This window comes from Dreissena polymorpha, chromosome 1 (genome assembly GCF_020536995.1).
Source record: "Dreissena polymorpha isolate Duluth1 chromosome 1, UMN_Dpol_1.0, whole genome shotgun sequence".
NCBI classification, from domain to species: domain Eukaryota; kingdom Metazoa; phylum Mollusca; class Bivalvia; order Myida; family Dreissenidae; genus Dreissena; species Dreissena polymorpha.
In genome coordinates, this window is record NC_068355.1 from 76,407,478 (window position 1) to 76,429,218 (window position 21,741).

At 33.9% G+C, this 21,741-nt stretch overlaps 2 protein-coding genes across 10 annotated transcripts in view; both read left to right on the plus strand.

Annotated features, from left to right (window-relative positions):
* The window catches only part of LOC127835959 (uncharacterized), a 68,643-nt gene extending 63,947 nt beyond the window's left edge, over positions 1 to 4,696 (plus strand). For all 4 annotated transcript variants that reach the window (XM_052362391.1, XM_052362386.1, XM_052362379.1 and 1 more), the window contains one exon: positions 63 to 4,696. In XM_052362391.1, the coding sequence (XP_052218351.1) occupies positions 63 to 197 (135 nt within the window). In that variant the 3' untranslated portion in view covers positions 198 to 4,696. The remainder of the gene's footprint in view (positions 1 to 62) is intronic.
* Positions 1,750 to 21,514, plus strand: LOC127836066 (sulfotransferase 1A1-like). Of its 6 annotated transcripts, none has more exons than XM_052362499.1 (8): positions 1,750 to 4,489; positions 7,515 to 7,633; positions 8,947 to 9,040; positions 11,641 to 11,712; positions 13,040 to 13,288; positions 14,818 to 14,921; positions 16,250 to 16,421; positions 16,906 to 21,514. In XM_052362499.1, the coding sequence occupies exons 2-8, from the start codon at positions 7,547 to 7,549 to the stop codon at positions 17,013 to 17,015; spliced, it is 888 nt and encodes a 295-aa protein (XP_052218459.1). In that variant the 5' UTR covers positions 1,750 to 4,489; positions 7,515 to 7,546; the 3' UTR covers positions 17,016 to 21,514. The 6 variants fall into 6 exon arrangements, with proteins under 6 accessions (XP_052218459.1, XP_052218486.1, XP_052218453.1 ...); XM_052362526.1 differs by having other exon boundaries at positions 1,751 to 4,489; positions 8,956 to 9,040; XM_052362493.1 differs by lacking the exon at positions 1,750 to 4,489 and adding an exon at positions 4,969 to 5,131.
* The last annotated feature ends 227 nt before the right edge of the window (positions 21,515 to 21,741 follow it).

Here is a 21,741-nt window from a genome sequence, read left to right on the forward strand (position 1 = left end):
GTTGTTATAATCGTATTACTGTGTATGTCAAAAGTCTGGTTAATTTGTTTACCTGCTCTCAGACCACCGGTCAGTTGCTGGACCTGGCTCATAGCGTTTATTGCCTGGACAATGACCACAAGGGCAGCCATCCTAGGGTGGCCATTGGCAGCCAGAATTACATCTACATCGTCAAGGAGGAGAAGAAAAACAATTGAGGATGCTGCTGGGACTAGAAAATAAATAATAATTGTTTCCTGTTTCACTTATTCTGTGGGGCCATAAAATAATTGTTTAACTTTTATTCCTTGCTCTACTTCTTCGTTGGTTGTGAACAATTATATATTAGTTATTTCCACTGAAATTAACTAAATTATGTCTCTATATTGCACGTTTTTGCTATACATTGTTCATTACACCAAAATGTATCAGATGGAGTGATATCTTGTTAATGCTGGTATTATGATGGGGTAAATTTTAATTCATGGAAGTTAAACTTATGTTAAACAATATTTACACCTTGTTCATACAACATAATATCCATTCCACCTATTATTATCTAGTTTTAGCTGTGTAAAGTGTAAACCAAAAATCAGAGGAGTACAATTGCTATTTACACTAATTAAAGTCTTCTAATTGACTTGTTTTGATAACACATCTCTATCATTTGTTCACAGCTATACATTTTTTTTACAAGGTGTGAATAGTTTACCCATCAGACAGTCCTACACAGATGTATAAATAACCTCCTCAAGATCTAGAGGGTGAATCTCAATATTGCATGTAGCAGTTACCAACATGCCAGAGTTAGCTTTGTTCAAGCGTAAAGGTGGTAATTTCTGATTGAAATAATAAAGACTTGCATGGGCGGGACATATAACTGCATTTGAGTTATCATAAGTATTCCCTAATCAATGCTCAAGTTATACTGTACTTACCGGTATACTTATTCAGGATGGGTAGGTTGGTAGGATTTTGCTTCATAAAATTCCATTCCAATTGACCCGAGCGCTTATATTCACAAAGGTCCTAAGAGATAACTTGGAAAAAATTCCTTAAAAAATATTTTTGTTTTAAGCAGAATTTGTTTTTATTTGAAGCAAAAGAATAATCTTACTTTTTAATTTTAACAACTTAAGATTTTCCTTATAAGTGCTTTATGAACTTGCCCAGCAGATTGTACTTGCTTAGTCAGAGTGACCAAGTATGAATTGATAATTAAAGATTGTTCAAAATACTCGAATTATCCAATCGATAAACATGTATTTTAAATCTTTGAACAAAAAAATATTCACAGGTAGGCCAAAATATCTATAATAATATAGATATAATAAAATATGATAATTATATCAATAAACACACAAATATGTAGGTACAAGAGACAATTCTAATCGGGTTTTCCCACCAGAGACTTGGATTAATATTTTAAACAAATCATGCAGTATCAAGCTTTCTGATAAATATAGTGTTAAATGTGGAATATTATGTTGTATTAATGTTATATTTTGTATAATTAGTAAGTTATTAATAATAATCTTATGTATGTATACTTTTGCGAAGAACGGATTTGGTGCATTTTTAAATAGTGTGGTCATTATTGTGTTTTTGTATTGTTGTTAAGTTACTGAAGTGATTTATTCTTGTATATAAATTAGCATGATTATAACCTTAAATTCATTAGAATGATTTGTTACAGAAATTATTTTGTATTGCAACTATGCAGCTTTTTTGCCTTTACTCATTTGGAATGAAATCAAAATAGATTGCTAGTTAGATGTACTATCCAGGTTTGTTAGTTAATATGATATATAATCAAAACCAATTTTACAAATTGAATAAGGAAGCTCAAGGCATGCTTTAATTATGTATTGATAAAGCGCTCAGTCATGTGCAGAACGGGAACAATTCTCACTATTGCATGGAAAGATTTTAACCCTTACCAGCAGTATTTTTTGCTACTTATAATGTTAAATATACCTCTGTCTTGCATATATTTTTTGATAGAATGTTGACAAGAGCACCCAATATACATTTTAGTTTTAACTTATGTTTTAGCTACAGGTCATTAAAAGCCATCCCTTCGTGACTTTGTTTGTGTTGCTTTACTTGAAAGCGCCAGTAATCTGTGTTTTTGGAAAATGTTAAGATTGCTCCCGTAATGTGTATTGAGCCTAGGACCACCTGCCTTCAAGGAAGATTCACTGAACCTTTAAATCTTGATATGTTCCTTTTTAGAATTACTAAACTCCACCATGATCAAGGAACACCAATTCTGTTGCAGTCTTTGATATTTATCGAAACAGAAAACTTCAATGACACTTACACTGCATTTTCAGTATTCTTAATTATGGTTTGTGTGTTTTTTGCTTTTTACAAAATATTGTTCTTAAGAAATCACATCATCCCATTTACACAGTATTTACAGTGTATAATAACTTATGTTTGACACTGGCAACAAACAGTTGAAATTATGTAGAAATGTGAAATTACTGTGAAATCACTTCAATTTGCTGGATACCAATTCATTCAATTTCAATTGCGGACACTTGCACAGTCTTAAATTTGTGCAACAACCTGAAAACATAAATTTAACACCTATATGGCAATTACACCACATGAATGTGTCATAATGACGGCTTCTTTATTGCAGTAATGCATTGTGCACCATTTGTTATTGGATTATGCTTTTAACTTGGATTGTATCACGTCTAAAAGGTATCCCTCTAGTAGAAATATACATTGATACAACATAATTTATTGATTTAAAGTTTTGTTTTGAGCTATTGAACCTTCTTATTATGTTGATGAGATACAAATGGCTTAAGCTCAACATTCAGTCAGCATTGTTGAAAAAAAACAACAAATGTTTTCTTGCTATGATTTTCATTTTTTGCAACTGCAGTAATAGAAATATTTTTTTTTACGGAAAATTTTTCCATCATTTTTGCTGTTTATAAACGTTGAAACCTGGGTTAGAAAGCTTGACCTCAAAACATAGGATGACTGTATTCGATGTTATAGAAAGCAATACTATACAAAATGTACCAACTACCAGCACCTTTAACAACTTAGAATTTCATGACTTGTATTCCCTATGCCTTAAGTATATCTTGCATACAGCTATATAGTCAGCTACAGAAAGAGTTTTTTTAGATGTAGGAGTGTTTTTAATATGAACTTTTAGCAAAAGTTTGTAAACAAGGATTGTCTGATTTGGTTTTTGCTAATACATGTTGTATTTGATAAAGAAAACGGTAACTATGCACAACATGAAGATTTACTCTGTTTTCTACTGACATGTTTATAACTTGTGTCTTTGTATTTATCAGTATTACATTGAGTTTCATTGTATATTCAACCTCTTGTGTCTTGATATTATTTTTAACACAATGCAAATTATGGCATTTTCATTTTTGAGTGTAAACTTTTTATCTCACCTATTTTGGTCTGTTTATTTCTGACATTGTCGACTGTGTCATGTGATGGGCGTTGTCAACTTTTAACTGTTTACCACTGATACGTATTTTGATGTGTTTGCAGTCCCTCAGAAAGTAAAATTTAATCGAAGACCTTTCATACTAGATTCAAGTTGTAAATAGGCTTCATTTCCAACCCGTAGATACCACTATAGAGACCACTCTTGTTTAGATCACCTGAGCCCCTGAGTGTCATAATGAGCTATTGTGTAAAATCTAAGAATATCCTTGTTACTTCTCTAACACACCACATTTATGACTAAATCTTAATTAAACTTTGTGAGAATTTTGATCTTGACAATATCGAGGCCAAGCTCCAATCTGTGTCATGTGAATGGAAAAACTTGATTTCTAGGTTAAATTGTAGATATTTGTTACCATTCAATCATGACTCAATCTCAATTAAACATGCTCAAAATGTTTATATTGTCAATACATGTATGTTTACCAAGTTTGAATCTGGTTCACATGCTCTCAAACACTTGGTCAGCAGGTCTAATATGAGAAATACCTTGTGAGTTTTAATAACAACATAATAGCAACATGAATGACTCAGTACAGATGATATTTTGTCAGTTTTATTATGGTTTATATTGACAATATCTTGGCCAAGTTCAAATCTAGGTTATTACGTCTAATTCACAATGTCAAGGCCATGTTTGAATTTGGGTGAAGTAGGTTAAAAACCAGGTCACTTGGTCAAGTCTCAGATATCTGGTATACCAGAAAGTCAGTTGAACGCTTTAGGGCCATCATGGCCCTCTTGTAGTAAATTAATAACAGCAAACTATATTTGAATCCATTATTTAAGATATTTTTAAAGGTAAAGAATTAGTTAGTTCTTAACAAATTTGTCTTGAAAATTTCTAAACAGCCTTCGCGGTTTGATGTGCTGTTGATGCAGAACTTGTTTTTATATCTTACAAGTATATCCTCAAGTCATAATATTGTCAGATGTGTGTCAAGTGCTTTCTGTATGTGTTGGGCATTTTAGGGTTCTCCCATGTTATTACATGTTTAAGGTTTATGTCAAGGTAAGAGATCTGGAACTGTTACTATGTGACATTCATGTTGTAATTAAATGACATTCATATTTACTGGTATGATATTGAAGTGTGTATTAATAACTTAATAAGAGAACTTAATCTTCGATCAGTTTACTCATTACGGTCTCATTAAAAGTAGATACGTTTTTGTTTGCTTGGTTGCCATCTGACTTAAAAATAAAGATCACTTATGTTGTTGTTGTTTTTACAGATGTTTGAAATAACTTAGATCTTAATAATGATGGCAGTTTTGTACCACACAGGTATTTAGTTTTTAGTTAATAAATTATTAATAAAAAAATTCAATTAAAGCATTGTATATGTGTTCAAATCTGAGTTACCACATTGGCGCTGTTTTACTTGTAGGCACGTATTAAAATGCAAAAGAAATCTGCAAATAAACCCCTTTAAATTTTCTCGCCATACATTGAATTTGCCATCAACTTTTTTTACACCTACATGTTCCACATAGAACGAAGGATGTGCTTAAAATAGAACACAGATAAACGCATCGTAAGCGATACTGACTTTCAATTGATATCGAGGTTTAACGTTTAACTGGTACAGGAACGTTTTTATAAAAGTAAAACAGTCTTGATACTGTTACTTAAAGGATACCAAACTAGGAAGGTAAGTTTGAAGTAATTGCGTTTTCGCATAAACATTTTATTTAGATGTGTAAGAACATGCTACATTTCAGTGCATTACAGTACGGCCGCGATTAAGTGTACACAATCACGGATTCTAGATTACAATATACACTCCGTGACACAATTAACTACCAGCGGATCTTAACATAGATCTAGTACACAAATAAACCCGTTGTTATGAAGCAGAGTATACTTTTGACTGTTAACGTTTAAGAGGTATTTTGATAAATAGATCTCAATAATTCATCAACAATTATTTGACAAGATCGTATAAGAGGTATTTTGATAAATAGATCTCATCATTATTGAACATTCGTATACTTTTTCTATAATCTACTTTATTTGTGCTTCATCATGTCCACATTAACAACGAAGGCACGTGGTGCCGTAAAGATCATGACGATTAAACCAAGCGAGTGCTCTTAAATCGATTAAGCCGCACGTGCCGTCACATGCAAGATTGGTCTTAAAAACTTTATCCTGTATGTTTCCTGTTTATTAGTGGGTATTAAGAATAAATCATAGGGCAATCAAAGTAATTCGTTTTTACTTACATCGCCAAAAAGTAGTGTAGGTAGGTCGGTGTTATTGTTCTGTTGTCTTTTTTAACGAATCCCATGATATAATTTTGCACATATCGCAAACATTATAGTTCTCTAAGATAGTCTAGCAAAATTGCTCGAATATTAAATCTGGAAATCACACAAAGGTAAAGGTCGCCACCAAAAAAGTACGTTCGGTCGGATTAGGGCAACAATTACTTAAAAAAACTTTTTTATGTAAAAGTAATTGTAAAGTGGTGCGCTCAATGTCTCACATATTTTATATTGAGATATTGTATATACTGGTAACCCGTAAATCCCATTCGATTCTAAAGTGTTTGGTAGTTACTTTCACAGTTACGAACATGAGTGCGACTAAAAAAATGTATTGCCTCTTTCGGTAATGTAATTTATCTTTTGAACACGAATGGAACTTCAAAGCAGATTTGTTTATGATTTTGAAGTGTCAATAATTTATAAAATCATAGCAGATTAAAATTGGTTCTTTATTTAGTTTGCAAAGATAGTGCATTTTTCAGTTTTTTTTCTTTATAAATAAAGCTAGATCTAGCATATAGTGTGCAATTATGAATTACTAGTTAATTTGAAATTCCACACCACAATCGATTAAGTTGTATGGATATACACGTTTGCAGTCTTCTTATATTGGATTGTTATATTTGTGTATAACGTTTTCTTTGCTCCAAAAGTATGTGATCTGACCTTGCTCTGAACATCTGTGTGAATTGATATCCGTCTGTTCTTTCATACGATGATCATTACATTTTTTGCGTAGGCTAATAAGGGGCGGCAATGTCCGCCTTAACCGGATTTTCGCTAAGAAATACGTGTTTTGCACAAACAAACGGAAAGTGTCGTGAGCGGACTGCTCATGTTGATTTGGTTCGACACTAAGCGCATGTTCATTAAGCCCCGTTTTGCCAGACCGAGGTTCATACACATCTTACGATTACCTTTATGTCTAACATTGCTAAATATCTCGTTCTCAGAACCCGGGCAGCTATTCCGCCTGTATGCGTTTGCCATGCTATGACGAAGAATTAGCTGTCTTGACGGAGATCTCTAAATTGAATCCAGAAAATTGCCACAAGTTCATTTTCTCAGTGTATAAATCCCTAGGGCGTACGATTTACGCGGATAACGTTGAGCGAGATGTCAATTCGTATATAGGAAATATCAATTGTTTCAGTCTGTTGTTCGTGCGTGGCGTGAAAGTTTCATGTTAGGCAATATATACTCGAGATAAGTAGAAGCAAAGGTTTGTCTGTACGATATGTTTACATGCTTTTTTGCGTATATGAGTTTGTGTTGTGTTAAATGATATTGGAAGACAAGTTATTATAGCAACATATTAAGTCGAATCGTTTCCATTTACCATTTCTTCTGTGGGTATCTGTACTATATTCACGTTTAAAGGTAAGACCGAGGCAACTTGCTAAAAGGATTTAAAAAAGTGTCGTTATTTGAGACTGGATAACGACAATGTTCAAGTCTACTTAATATATTTAACAGGTTGGTTAGTAGATTCCATGAATTGTAAGGATAAAACTACTCAAGCAAGATGCCTGTCGACAATATGTTTAGGCTTTGTGCCGTCTGCTTATAGTTATATGGTGAAATGTCAGAAAAATAACACACGGTTAAAAAATAATTAGTTTAACACTATCAAACAAACAACCTAAAACATACAAGAGAAATGTTAAGTGATCCATGTTTTATCTTTCAACGCGTAACATACAAGTACCACATGTCCATTTAAATTTACATTTACCATTATTCCCCCTTCTTTTTACCTCCAAGGCGCACGAAAATTGCTGTATTAAGACCAAAGTATGCCGATTAAGAACATCGACGACGGTTCCGGTGAGACGTTGCGCGTGCTTGAAGTTGACGGATACTTTGCGCCGACGTTTGATACGGTATTTGCATGGAAGGTGTTTTTGGAATTTTCATCTAAAAAGTTCATATATATGAATGTTGTTGATTGGTCAATACACAGATTTTGATGAGTAGCGTATCAACAACGAAGGCTCGAACCCGAGCGGTAAATGTCCACATTGCAACACTTACTCATAGGTTGATGTTAAGTATGAGATGATATTTATTTTGATTTCAATCTTGAGGCAATACGCCATACTTATAATTTTTGGCGAATGTGTCCTTGAACGGATCCTGATAGATAAGGAAAAACAACAGTTATCAGTTAAGTACATTTTTAAGGAGTAAACATGCATGTTTGCTTATTAGTCCCCTACCGGGGACTATATGGTTTGTGTTCTGTGCGTCAGTCTGTCTGTCAGTCTCTCAGTCCGTCACACGTTTCTGGATACTGCGATAACTTCAAAAGTTCTTCATATTTTTTTCATGAAACTTGAAGCATGGATAGATGGCAATATGGCGATTATGCACGTCATTTCATTGTATTCCTACGTCAAGAATTCTGGTTGCTATGGCAACAAAAAGCCTAGAAAATGGTGGATCCTGCGATAACTTTTTTTTCATATTTTTTCATGAAACATGGGCAGATGGCAATATGGGGAGGTAGGGGACTTAAAATTGCTTGGCAAAAGTCTTCTTTTAAAATATCATTTATATCACAACCGTTTAAGATATTGTATTTATATTGTATAACTAATTATGAATTGGTGTTACGTCATTCTTTAACTGGGCGCTTGGTTTTTTTTATTATTTTTTTTATTTTTTTAAAGAATGATAATACCTTTCTTTGCATTTGAAAGTTGTTCGGAAAATGTCACTGGCACAAAGACAATACTACATATTTACCTATTCCATATCAACAATCGTGTCACGTGAACGAGAAAAAGTAACACATTTTCAACTGAATTTCCTACATTTTTATACCACATTTATATAGCGCCCTTTTCATACTCGAGATGTGCGTTCAAAGGCGCTTTACATTTTGTCCCTGATCACTGAGTCAAAAGTCGTCCGTTAGCAGCTTGGCGAAGTATGCAGCCACGGCACATTGGCTTATTTTTCGGAGAGGAGAAGATGTGGGATAAATTTCTTGCTCAATGAAATTCCAGTTGTCAGGGCGGGATTCGAACCGGGACCTCTCGATCCCTAAGCCAGCGTCCTACCATAAGACCACTGCTCCCACTACATTTAATATTCTCTTTTGAGTCGTCTAGTCTGCTATGTTATAAAGCGATTGTCGGACGAAACTTATCAGTTACAATCATATTCTTTTTCAAACGCATAACATGCTTAGGTTTTCCAGAATCAACAAGAGGAAGAATTCAGAAGCATTCCAAACTGGCCTCTCAAGCCAGACGATGTATTAATTTGTGCATACCCAAAAGCAGGTAGGATCATCTCTGCTAAATGTTTTTCATTTACAAAATAAGAACTGCATTTTAAAACGATTGTGTAAAGCCAGCGATCTTAAGAGGCGCAATTTTCCATTATCTTGCGAACTGTTTTTATTCCTCTGAAGGCCACACACATATAGCAATCGATACTACTCAAACGTATCAGTTTTTCCAAGGCCAATTTCACTCGTTGGTGCATTTCAAAGCTTTGGGTACTGACTTAGGTTATGGGTTGCAAGCAGACATGTATATGCAATTTATAGCACAATTAGGGCAGTGGGAGTCGATTCCACCATTACAAATACATCTCAACCGTCCACCGATGATACACGTATACTCATTGAACTCTATAAAATGTTCAAATAATGATCATGCGCAGGTAAGTCATCGATTTCCAATAAAATTGTTGATTAACGATAATATATTCCGATACGCAATCTTAAAAAGCCATACATTATATTATTATTTTAGATATACTAGTATCAGTTTTTATACGAAAATATTTGGAGTTATGGTTCCTGTTATATCGAAGATATTACGACAATTTTATTTAAAGACTGTTTTTAATGTTAACCAAGACGTTATTTATCGTTATTTTCATTAAAGGAATTACATTTAAAAGACACAAATGAATACATAAGTGATTGTATGTACCAGTAATCATAAATAGCGCATTTATGCTACTTCGAATATCGTTTTGTATTCACAACAGGACCCATGATATATTATTAGACGGGCCATTGTCATAGCCACGCATCCGAGAGACTTATAATTGTTAATTGTCCGATACAAAACCATATACTTCTCTCCGGCTCGTGACTTATTTTACACAGTTGACTTCTTTGTCTAGATAATGATCAGGATGTATTATGTTCGATTTGGGTTTAACATTTGAATATTTAGCATTTATGAAAAATAGTTTCTTTTTATTCCAAAATCATGGCGTGCTTCTGAACTGTTTCAACATCCGGTAAATTTTTTAATTGATTATCAGCGCCATGAAAATTTTGGATGCACTTGTTTGATTGTGAGATTTGAAGAGACATGCACAACATGCATTTATAGGCATTCATGTAAGAATATTCATAAAAAGACATGCATATAAAAATATGCTTACAAAGACACGCTGAAAAAGGCACGCTTACAAAGGCATGCATACAAAGACATGCTTACATAGACATGCGTTCAAAAAGACATGCTTACAAAGACATGCATGCAAAGATATGCATTCAAAGACTAGCATACAAAGACATACATTTAAAGACACGCTTACAAAGACATGCCTACAAAGACATGCTTACCGTTACATGCATCTAAAGACATGATTCCGAAGACATGCATACAAAGATATGCATTAAAAGACATGCAAACAAAAACATGCATTTAGAGACACGCTTACAAAGACATGCATACGAAGACATGAATACAAAGACATGCATACAAAGACATGCATACAAAGACATACATACAAAGACATGCATACAAAGACGAGCATACAAAGACGAGCATACACGGACTTGCATACAAAGACATACCTACAAAGACATGCTTACAAAGATATGCATACAAAGTCATGCTTTCAAAGACATGCTTACAAAACCATATATACAAAGACATGAATAGAATGAAATGCATACAAAGACATGCATTCTAAGACATGCTTACAAAACATGCATGCAAAGATATGCATTTAAAGATATGCATACAAAGACATGCTAAAAGAAATTCATACAAAGGTTTGCATATGAAGACATGCATTCAAAGACACGCTTACAAAGACACGCACACTAAGGCATGCCTACACAAACTAGCTTACAAAGCCATGCATTCAAAGACATGCTTACAAAGACACGCTTGCAAAGACATGCATACAAAGACATGCTTACAAAGACAAGCATTTAAACATATGCATTCAAAGACATGCTAACAAAGATACACATACAAAGACGGGCATACAAAGACTAGCTTACAAAGACATGCATTCAAAGACATGCATATAAATACATGCAAACAAACACATGTATTCACAGACATGCTTACAAAGACATGCATACAAAAACATGCTAACACAGATATCATGCATTCAAAGACATGCATCAAAGACATGCGTACAAACTCATGCATTCAAAGACATGCATACCAAGACATGCATACAAAGACATGCATTCAAAGACATGCTTACAAAGTTATGCATTCAAAGATATGCATTCGAAGACACGCTTACAAAGAAGTGCATACAAAGAAATGCATTCAAAAACATGCGTACAAAGAAATGCATTCAAAGATATGCATTCACAGAATTGCATCAAAGACATGTATACAAAGACATGCATTCAAAGACATGCATACAAAGACATGCATTCAAATACATTTATATAAAGACATGCATCAAAGGCATGCATACAAAGACATGCATTCAAAGACATTTATATAAAGACATGTATAAAAGTCATTCGTACAAAGATATTCATATAAAGACATGCATACCATCTATATTGTGCGTAATGATAGGTGATCTCGTTATGTAATGTGTATCAACCTAATTATCCATATTACGCGTATATTAATCATCACAAACATTCTGCATTTTTCAGGTACCCACTGGCTATGGGAAGTGTCGTCCATGTTGGTAAACCAGTCCGCCGACAGAGTAAAATTGATTAAAGGTAACAGACTGAACATTGTCATTTAACGATTCGCACGTCGTGAAATTCTTCAACCGTCCTGGTATACTTAATTGTTCACACAGTGGACACCATATTCGCAAAAAATAATTAAAAATTAATAACTTAACAATAAATGGCAACATTCGATAACTTATGTTGACTTTATTAATTTTTATCTTCATTATTCATCTTGTGCCATGTTTCTTTTAAATACCAGAGGCATTATGTGCGAGTCGCCGGATTAGCAATCAATACAAACGCACAAGTAAAAGCGGTTTAATACCAGAACTCGAGTGTGAAGGCTTTGAATTATTTATGCACATAAGTTCAGTTGAATACAACTTTGGATTGAAATCGTCATACTCTTCAGTTATTCTTCATAAAATCCCATACATCAATTGCGAGGTTTCAAGATGTTCCAAATTGTCCTCTTGCAAGTCATAATTGATATAAGATGATAAAAAGCGTCCCCAAAAATACTTCAGAGATTAGGTTCATTAAAATTGCACATGATTTGCGGCAGCCATTACAGCGTTGTGCTGATATTGGTGTATAGATGCGTTAAAATGATATGAGCAAAGTGTTCAGCTGTTATTACACTGTAAAAAAGATCAAGGTAGTGTTTCTAGAGTAACGTTGTTTGGAAATATGTTTGAAGTAATTACAGCACCCCAATATAAAGAATGTCCATTAAAATACTGTTCACAGATTGGCAAACAGACAATTTTCCAGATATGTGTCACAGACGCATACATATTGTGAAGCGTTACAAATGCGAGTCGATTTTATTATTTGGAGTGTTTCAACTGGTACCTTATATTTTGTGACAACATATAAATTGCTTGTATAGTCCGTGACTCGATGACTTAGACCAGTAAGTCGAGAGATAAAGTTGTTAACCTTTACAAAATGTAGTAACGTTTTCGACTGTTACACTTATAGCGTAAACATGAAATTGTTAATTTTTATACAAATGGCTGTTAAGTGTGAAGCTATTATTACAGCTTTCGTAATAAAATCGATTCAGGCTCGTTTAGGTGCTTTACAGTACAGCGTCCCAAAAATTCTTGGTAAACTGGGCAGAATGCATGCACGTAAAGTGTCTTTCTAGATTAGCCGGTGAAGTCCGCATACTTTTATCAGAAACAACACTTAAAGCCTAAATTGGATTGTTGTTGAGACCTCGTGTAACAAACAAAAATTCCCATAAAAGCGTAAAGTGTCGTCTCTGATTAGCGTGTGCGGACTGCACAGTCTAATCCGGAACGACACTTTACGCACATGCATTACGCCCGGTTATACCGAAACGAGTCTCTATTTGTTTCAGAGACTGCTATGCTAGAGGCTCTTACTGAGGAGCAATTCAGGAACATCCCGTCTCCCCGGGTCCTCAACACGCACATACCACTCCGTCTGATGCCGAAAGACACTTTATCCAACAAAACAAAGATCGTGTTCGTCCAGAGGAACCCAAAGGACATCTGCGTCTCATTTTTTAATCACCATAGCAAAATCGTCGAGTATGATTTCAACGGCAAGTTTGAGAACTACGTCAACCGGTTTCTGAAAGGACTAGGTACTATTTTCTTCTCTGCTAATTGTGCTTTCTTTAGAATTTTAATTTAAATAATTTTCTTTAATTGTATTGATTTTGTTCGTGTATTGCATAAATTATATACCTCCTCTAAACCTGTTTATTCAGCCATGCAGCTTAATTGATTTTATATCCTGAAGGAACATACTTTAACAACCGTAAGGCATTCAACTTACTTTATTCTACCACTATAACAAAGTTATGACAATATAATTTAAAAATCAGATTTCCTCTGTAACTAGGAACTACTTTTCCATAAAATCTGTACAGTAATCATTTTGAAAAGAAAACACTATATTTTTGTGATAATTTTGTTATACCTTAATGAACACATCTTCAAAAATACTATATAAACCAGCAAAACGTTTCAGATTATAAACAAATTATTGACAACATGACGGACTTTTTCGAAGCATGGGCATCTATTTTTGCGTAATGTTTACCAATATTTATTTTTTTCTGCGCAAACTGTTCACTTTAATCTTTAACCCACAAAACATCATTGATGTCATTGATTTTTTTATAAATAAATACACTAACCAAAAATTTATTAGAAAAAAAAGTCATATATTTCATACTGGGATGGGTGAAAGACGGAACATGAGATTCTGAGTGTAAGTTAATAGACTGACTTTAAGTTAATATCATCATATCTATAGGCCAGTTTTCATATACATTGTATTCTTTATCAATGAAATATTAACACTGTAATTAAACATATAATAATTGCAATATTTATGCCCTCCTTCGAAGAAGAGGGGGTATATTTTTTTGCTCATGTCGGTCCGTCCGTCTGTCCGTCCGTATGTCCGTCCACCAGATGGTTTCCGGATGATAACTCAAGAACGCATAGGCCTAGGATCATGAAACTTTATAGGTTCATTGATCATGACTCACAGATGACCCCCATTGACTTTCAGGGCACTAGGTCAAAGGTCAAGGTCACGGTGACTCGGACACAGTAAAATGGTTTCCGGATGATAACTCAAGAATTCTTACGCCTAGGATCATGAAACTTCATAGTTACATTGATCATGACTCGCAGGTGACCCCTATTGATTTTCAGGTCACTAGGTCAAAGGTCAAGGTCACGGTGACTCGACACAGTAAAATTGTTTCCGGATGATGTCTCAAGAATACTCATAGGCCTAGGATCATCAAACTTCATAGATAAATTGATCATGACTGGCAGATGAACCCTATTGATTTTCAGGTCACTAGGTCACTATAACTGACAGCCCATATGGGGGGCATGCATGTTTTACAAACAGCTCTTGTTAACTAGTTCATTTTGCAGTTAGTTTAAACCTAAATCTATTTTAGCTTCATCGCATCGAAAGCCTGAACGCTTATTTGAAACGCTCTCGATGCCGTTTCCTGGGCCTAGAACCAGTACTTGGTGTCAATTTGGGATATCTAAAGAACGCCCCTACAGTGGGGATTGAATTCATGACCTCTCGGTCGCTACGCGGGCACCATATCCATTACGCCACGGCGACCCTATTTTGCAGTTGACTATGGCTCGTGGTTTGAATACACTCTTGAATGGGAGAAAATCATTCGTGACAACCCCGAACATCCGTTTCACATGATGAGCTACGAAGACATGAAATCGGTGAGTATATTTTGCCCCCTTTCGAAGAAGAGGGGGTATATTGTTTTGCTCATGTCGGTCGGTCCGTCGGTCTGTTGGTCCGTCGGTCCGTCCACCAGATGGTTTCCGGATGATAACTCAAAAACGCTTAGGCCTAGGATCATGAAACTTCATAGGTACATTGATCATGACTGGCAGATGACCCCTAGTGATTTTCAGGTCACTAGGTCAAAGGTCAAGGTCACAGTGACTCGAAATAGTAAAATGGTTTCCTGATGATAACTCAAGAATTCTTATACCTAGGATCATGAAACTTCATAGGTACATTGATCATGACTGGCAGATGACTCCTATTGATTTTCAGGTAGACTCGAAACAGTAAAATGGTTTCCGGATGATAACTCAAGAATGCTTACACATAAGATCATGAAACTTCATAGGAACATTGATAATGACTAGCAGATGACCGCTATTGATTTTCAGGTCACTAGGTCAAAGGTCAAAGTCAGAGTGATTCGAAACAGTAAAATGTTTTCCGGATGATAACTCAAGAATGCTTACGCCTAGGATCATGAAACTTCATAGGAACATTGATCATGACTGGCAGATGACCCCTGTTGATTTTCAGGCCACTAGGTCAAAGGTCAAGGTCATAGTGACTCGAAAAAGTAAAATAGTTTCCGGATGATAACTCAAGAATGCTTAGCCTAGGATCATGAAACTTCATAGGTACATTGATCATGACTGGCAGATGACCCCTAGTGATTTTCAGGTCACTAGGTCAAAGGTCAAGGTCACAGTGACTCAAAACAGTAAAATAGTTTCCGGATGATAACTCAAGAATGCTTACGCCTAGGATCATGAAACTTAATAGGTACATTGATCATGACTGGCAGATGACTCATATCAATTTTCAGGTCACTAGGTTAAAGGTCAAGGTCACAGTGTATCGTTTAACGTATTCATTAAAACGCTCTATTTGTAAAAAAAAACCTTTAATAAACCAAATCTAACAAAATTATACGTATAAGTCCATTAACTTGAATGTATAAGTGAAATGGGTATCATGACATTGAAAGTATGTTGCTCGATGTGTAGACGTCCAAGTCTGTATGTTTTTTGTAGATTTGTTAAAACGGGTTTTAAACAATAACTCGCTCAGCGACTCGCACATACAATAAAATGTAATTTGAATTATTGTAACGTATATAATTGAGTATTTAAATCATTAAATAAAAAACCAAGTATTGACTGAAATTTATTTACGTAGAAAATAAAAGTTGTTTGAAAAATGGAAGGCATATTCATGAGGATGATATTATCCAATATATTACAAATAACAATTATAGGACCCAATCTCCGAAATAGGTCGCCTAAGTGAGTTTCTGGGGCTTAAATCGTCCCCGGAGCTGATAGCGGAAATTGCGGACAAATGTGATTTTAGTGCAATGAAGAAGGAAAAGGACCCACTGGAAAATACAAAGGACTGGAAAGATGCAAAGCCAGGGATGTACCGGAAAGGTGACATTTATTGGAATTCATATCTTTCGAGAGAGTAAACCAAAACCTGTATTCAATTGAAGCTAGACAGGGTACTGTCAGCGAAAATTTCCCCACGCTTTTCTACAGCTTGTTTTTTTTTTAAAGAAAGATGTCCTTTACATAATTATTATGGCTAAGCGGCAAAACGGACATGGAATGGTTGTTGTAAAAACTTAATGGTTTACTGTAATTGATATAATATGAACGGTTTTGAACAGCCTTGGGAATAGATCCTACACCGACATTGGTAGGATGTGAGTGTGTGCGTTCATTTTAGTAAATTAATTGTGTATTTGCGTCATACGTAAGGTGATGATTTACAACTTGGATCTTCAATCCTATGTATTAAGAATTTGTCTGATTCGGAATATTGCCGAGTTGGTGCTTTTGAACGGACCGTCATACATAACAAACAGTTACCGTACACAGGGGACGGGTGTTTTATTTGATTATTTTTTTCCAGGTCAAGTCGGTGACTGGAAGAACTGGTTCACAGTCGCACAGAGCGAGTATTTTGACACCGTGTTCAATCAGAGAATGAAAGACTCGTCATTCACTTACAGATTTTCTTAACCCTCTTTAACTGCTTAAAACATATTGTTTTGTTTCCGTTAAAATCTACAAAAATAGGATACGTATGTCGGCTAATCTTTCGTTTTCTTGACCTAATTTTTAAATAACAGATTTATTAACCACTTGCCAAGGATATTCACTTGCGTGCAGAAATCTTCAAAATTGACTTTTAACTTTTTATGTTAGTGACATTTAAATTGATATAACCAACAATATCGAATGAAGGAAAAAATATTTAATAGTTAAAATGTGTGGACATTTCATCCTGTAATGACAATTATTAGTCGGGTCGGGTCCTAAATTGCGTCGGTCGGATAAGTGGAAACAAGCAAACTTTTTAAGCATATATACTAGTATTAAGATAGAGGCCATTATTAAAAAAGCATAGTTGTATGTCCTTCCAAGTCTTCCGCTTCGCTATGGTGCTAATTACTAAGTATACAAGTATTTTTCGAAGTCATTAACTTTTAACATGTGTTTATACAGTTGCTGGCTGTGTTGACTGTTTGTGATGCCATGTAAATGAATAAACTGATTAACATTGGAGACAACCGACTTCAGTAATTATATAAAACACAAATGTTCTCGGGAACGCTCTACTAATCAGCCAGTGGCACAGGCTAAACGTCGAACCATTATTACTTGGGTAAATGTTCTTGTTTGAAAGTAGCATCATTCAAGGTGTAAATAGCAATTTATCTGCACTTAGAAGAGGTATTGTTTCTTTCTTATTAAGAAACAACGTGTACGAATAAGTAAGTGTTTGTTATTATAGTAAACTGGCTTTGCCATAATGATTAAAGTTTACTCGTCTTACTGAAGAGAGGTATAGAATATAGTATCTTATTTTTGAATTGTTTGGTTTCGATCAAATGTGCGAATTTGTTATTGTTATTAGTATCTCAATTTCTCATTATTATCGCATACATTATTGATATAAAATAACGTATCTGCGCCGACAGTTAATGAAATAAAGTACACTAAAGCTCTATAAAAATATTTAGCAAAATGATATGTGCGTAAAATGTGAGATTGTTGTCAATGTGAATAAATATATTTGCTTTTAATTCGTATTCAGCATCACTTCTTGCGTAATCATACTATCTCAGCTAAAACTCAATGTGTTTTTTACTTACCCTTTTAAACACTTATTTTAATAAACAACAAATAACTGAAAAATAATGTTTACATAGAGATTTGACACAGTTTTCGCATTTTTTTATTGAAGTGGGAAATGGTGAAAATCTTGAATGATTTTTTTTTTCAATTTCGTTTTCTCATGTTAAGTGATACATATGATGTTTTATTTTTGGTTGCATGAGTACAAACATCATAAACATGACTGTGTGTACAATATAAAGACTTGTAGGTAAGTACGTAATTAAGCTACCAAAAGCATGCAATGAAAAACGGATATTGGCAGTTTTAAAATCCTAATTCTGTTATTGTTTTTCACTTTATTACAGATTGCTTTTTGATATTTCACCTTCAAACAGTTTGTAAAAAAACATTATCAAATAGAATCATATACTGTCTAGTGGACACCATTAATGTAAGTTAATAAAAATATACACACAATCCCAATATAAATGTAAATTCCACAGCTGGTCCCAAAACAATCATTGGAATTAAACATGTGCATCTATGATTTAAGCATTGAAAATTATGCCTCATGATAATCCAAAATACATGTATAAACAAACAAACCAATGGTACTCTATATATTACTAGATTCGCTTAAAGGGGCCTTTTCACAGATTTTGGAATTTTTTGAAGTTTGTCATTAAATTCTTTATATTGATAATTGTAAAAATTGGATATAAAAAGCTCCAGTAAAAAATCAAGAATACAATTAAAAAAAGAAAACAGGTAACCCTCAGCAGGGCTCGAACCACTGACCCCTGGAGTACTGGAGTAAAAAGTCTACTACTTAGACCACTCGGCCATCCTTCCGGATACAATGCAAGATGTATTTTTTCGGCGTAGCTGTTTAACGTCACTTTTGACCTTTGATGACCTTCATTCACGATAGATCCGAAATGAATAAACCCGAATTGTTCATTGGCTAATAATACAAAAATCACCGTAAACATTGGTAGTCTGGTTTCCAGACTAAACATTGGATGCATATCATTTGAACTGAAAATGAAATATGAATATATTGTAAATTACATGTAAATTACAATAAATTAAAAACTGTCATGATACAAAACATCCTCTAAACATTACATCGAAACGTTTCTCCTTAGTTTACCGGTGTGCAGTTATTTACCAATATTGACAAAGCGGGGGTTTGGGGCGGTAGACCGCGATACTAAGGAAATATAAAGGTGTTGGAAATATATCTGTTTTGATTTATTATAATCCATATTTGCGTTTATTAGTGTAAATATGTTTCTTTGTACTTTGTTTTGTTCATTTTTTATGTAAAGTTCTGTTTTTCTGCAAAAAAATCATATCACTATGATGCTTGCAATATTGAGTCTTTTATGTTTACATTCTACTAACATCTGTACACATTATAACACATTATCTTTTATTTCATTCCAACATATTGTTCATAGTTTTTCAGTGGCGAATATGTTTTCTTTTCCTATTGAAATTATGTATTACTCGTTCAATTATGAAAACCTAGTCATTACAATATTTGTTGACAATAAAACATACAATTTCACCTCTTCTTGTTCTTCATTTTTATTTGTTAAAACATTAAAATATAATATCTTATTATCACTCACTACCTTCATTAAAATACATGGTCGCTTTATTCCATCTCCTTTTACTGGTCGCAAACATTACATCAACGCCGTATATCTTTTTAAAGATATTTCTTGTTATTTTATATAAGCAATCCTCGTAGTTTCACAAAATATAACGACAACAACAGAACTCTCCAAATTATTAATTCGTTTCGCGTTGCAACGCTTTATAATTTTCGGTTTTTAAATCTTCAAAAGATGCATATAATTTCTATTTTCGAGCAAGGTAAATGTTTAGTATTACAGTTTCCTCACAAGTATCATAACTTAAACGAAAATTTGCGAATCTGAAACAACTTTTTTCAATTTTGTCAATTTACCCAAACGTTTAAAGGCCCCTTTAAGAATTTTCAACAAATCTTGAACATTTCTTTTTATTAAACGAAAGTGGTGTGTAGTAAAGCCCATAACTATAAGGCAGTTCATTTACAATCAATTTTTCGATGTCGAAGCTCGAATTTTACGCATATCTGTAAATGAACTTTGCATGCATGTTTTTGTAAGCATGTCTTTGAATGCATGTCTTTGTATGCATATCCTTGTGTGCATGTCTTTGTATATATGTTTTTGTAAACATGTCTTTGTAAGCATGACTTTGTATGCATATTTTGGTAAGCATGTCTTTACAAGCGTGTCTTTGTAAGCATGTCTTTGAATGCTTCTCTTTTTAGCGTGTCTTTGAATGCATGTCTTCACACGCATGTCTTTGTATGAATTTCTTTAAGCATATCTTTGTATGCACGCCTTTTTATGCATATCTTTGAATGAATGCCTTTGTATGCATGAATTTTTATGTATGTCTTTGTATGCATATCTTTAAAGGCATGTCTTTGCATAGCGGGACGTTGAACTGACCCGAGGGCCCATATCCACACATTTTTTAAGAGATAACTTAAAAGAAATGTCTTGACTTGGCAAAAACCAAATTTGAGCAGAAATGATTTTATTTGACGCAAAAGAATAATCATAAATGGTAACCTTAACACAATTTTCCTTAAGTGCTCTATGATTATGCTCAGAAGATTGTACTTGCTAGTCAGAGTGACCAAGTATGGATTGATAATTACAAAATTGTGCAAACTACATTATCAATCAATAAACATGTATTTCAAATCTTTAAAAAAATATACGAACAGGAAGGCAGTATCATGAAGTATGAAGCTTTCTGATAAATATAGATTTAATTGTTGGATATTACGTTGTATATATGTTATATTTTATATAATTAATAAGTTTTTACTAATAACCTTATGTATGTATACCTTTGTGAAGAACATATTTGGTGCATTTTTAAATAGTATGTCATTCTGGTGTTTTTGTATTGTTGTTAATTTTCTGAATTGATACATTCTTGTATATAAATTTGCATGATTTTAACCTTAAATTAATAAGAATGATTTATTACAGAAATGATTTTTTATTGCAACTATGCAGCTTTCGTGCCTTTACTTAATCATTTGGAATGAAATCAAAATAGATTGATAGTTACATCTTCTGTCCAGGTTAGTTAGTTAGTATGATATATAATAAAAACCAATTTTACAAAATGAAAAAGGAAGCTCAAAGCTAGCTAAACTAATGTGCTACGTCATGTGTGAAACTGGAACCATTCTCACTATTGCTTGGAAAGATTTTAACTTTAATCTGCAGTATTTTTAGTAGAATATTGACAAGAGCATCCAATATTCTACTAGTTTTAACTTATGTTTTAGCTACAGGTCATTAAAAGCCATCCCTTCGTGACTTTGTTTGTGTTGCTTTACTTGAAAGCGCCAGTAATCTGTGTTTTTGCAAAATGTAGATTGCTCCCGTAATGTGTATTGAGCCTAGGACCACCTGCCTGCAAGGAAGATTCACTGAACCTTTAAATCTTGATATGTTCCTTTTTAGAATTACTAAACTTCCACGTGATCAAGGAACACGCATTGTGTTGCAGTCTTAGCAATTTATCTATTTATCAAAACAGA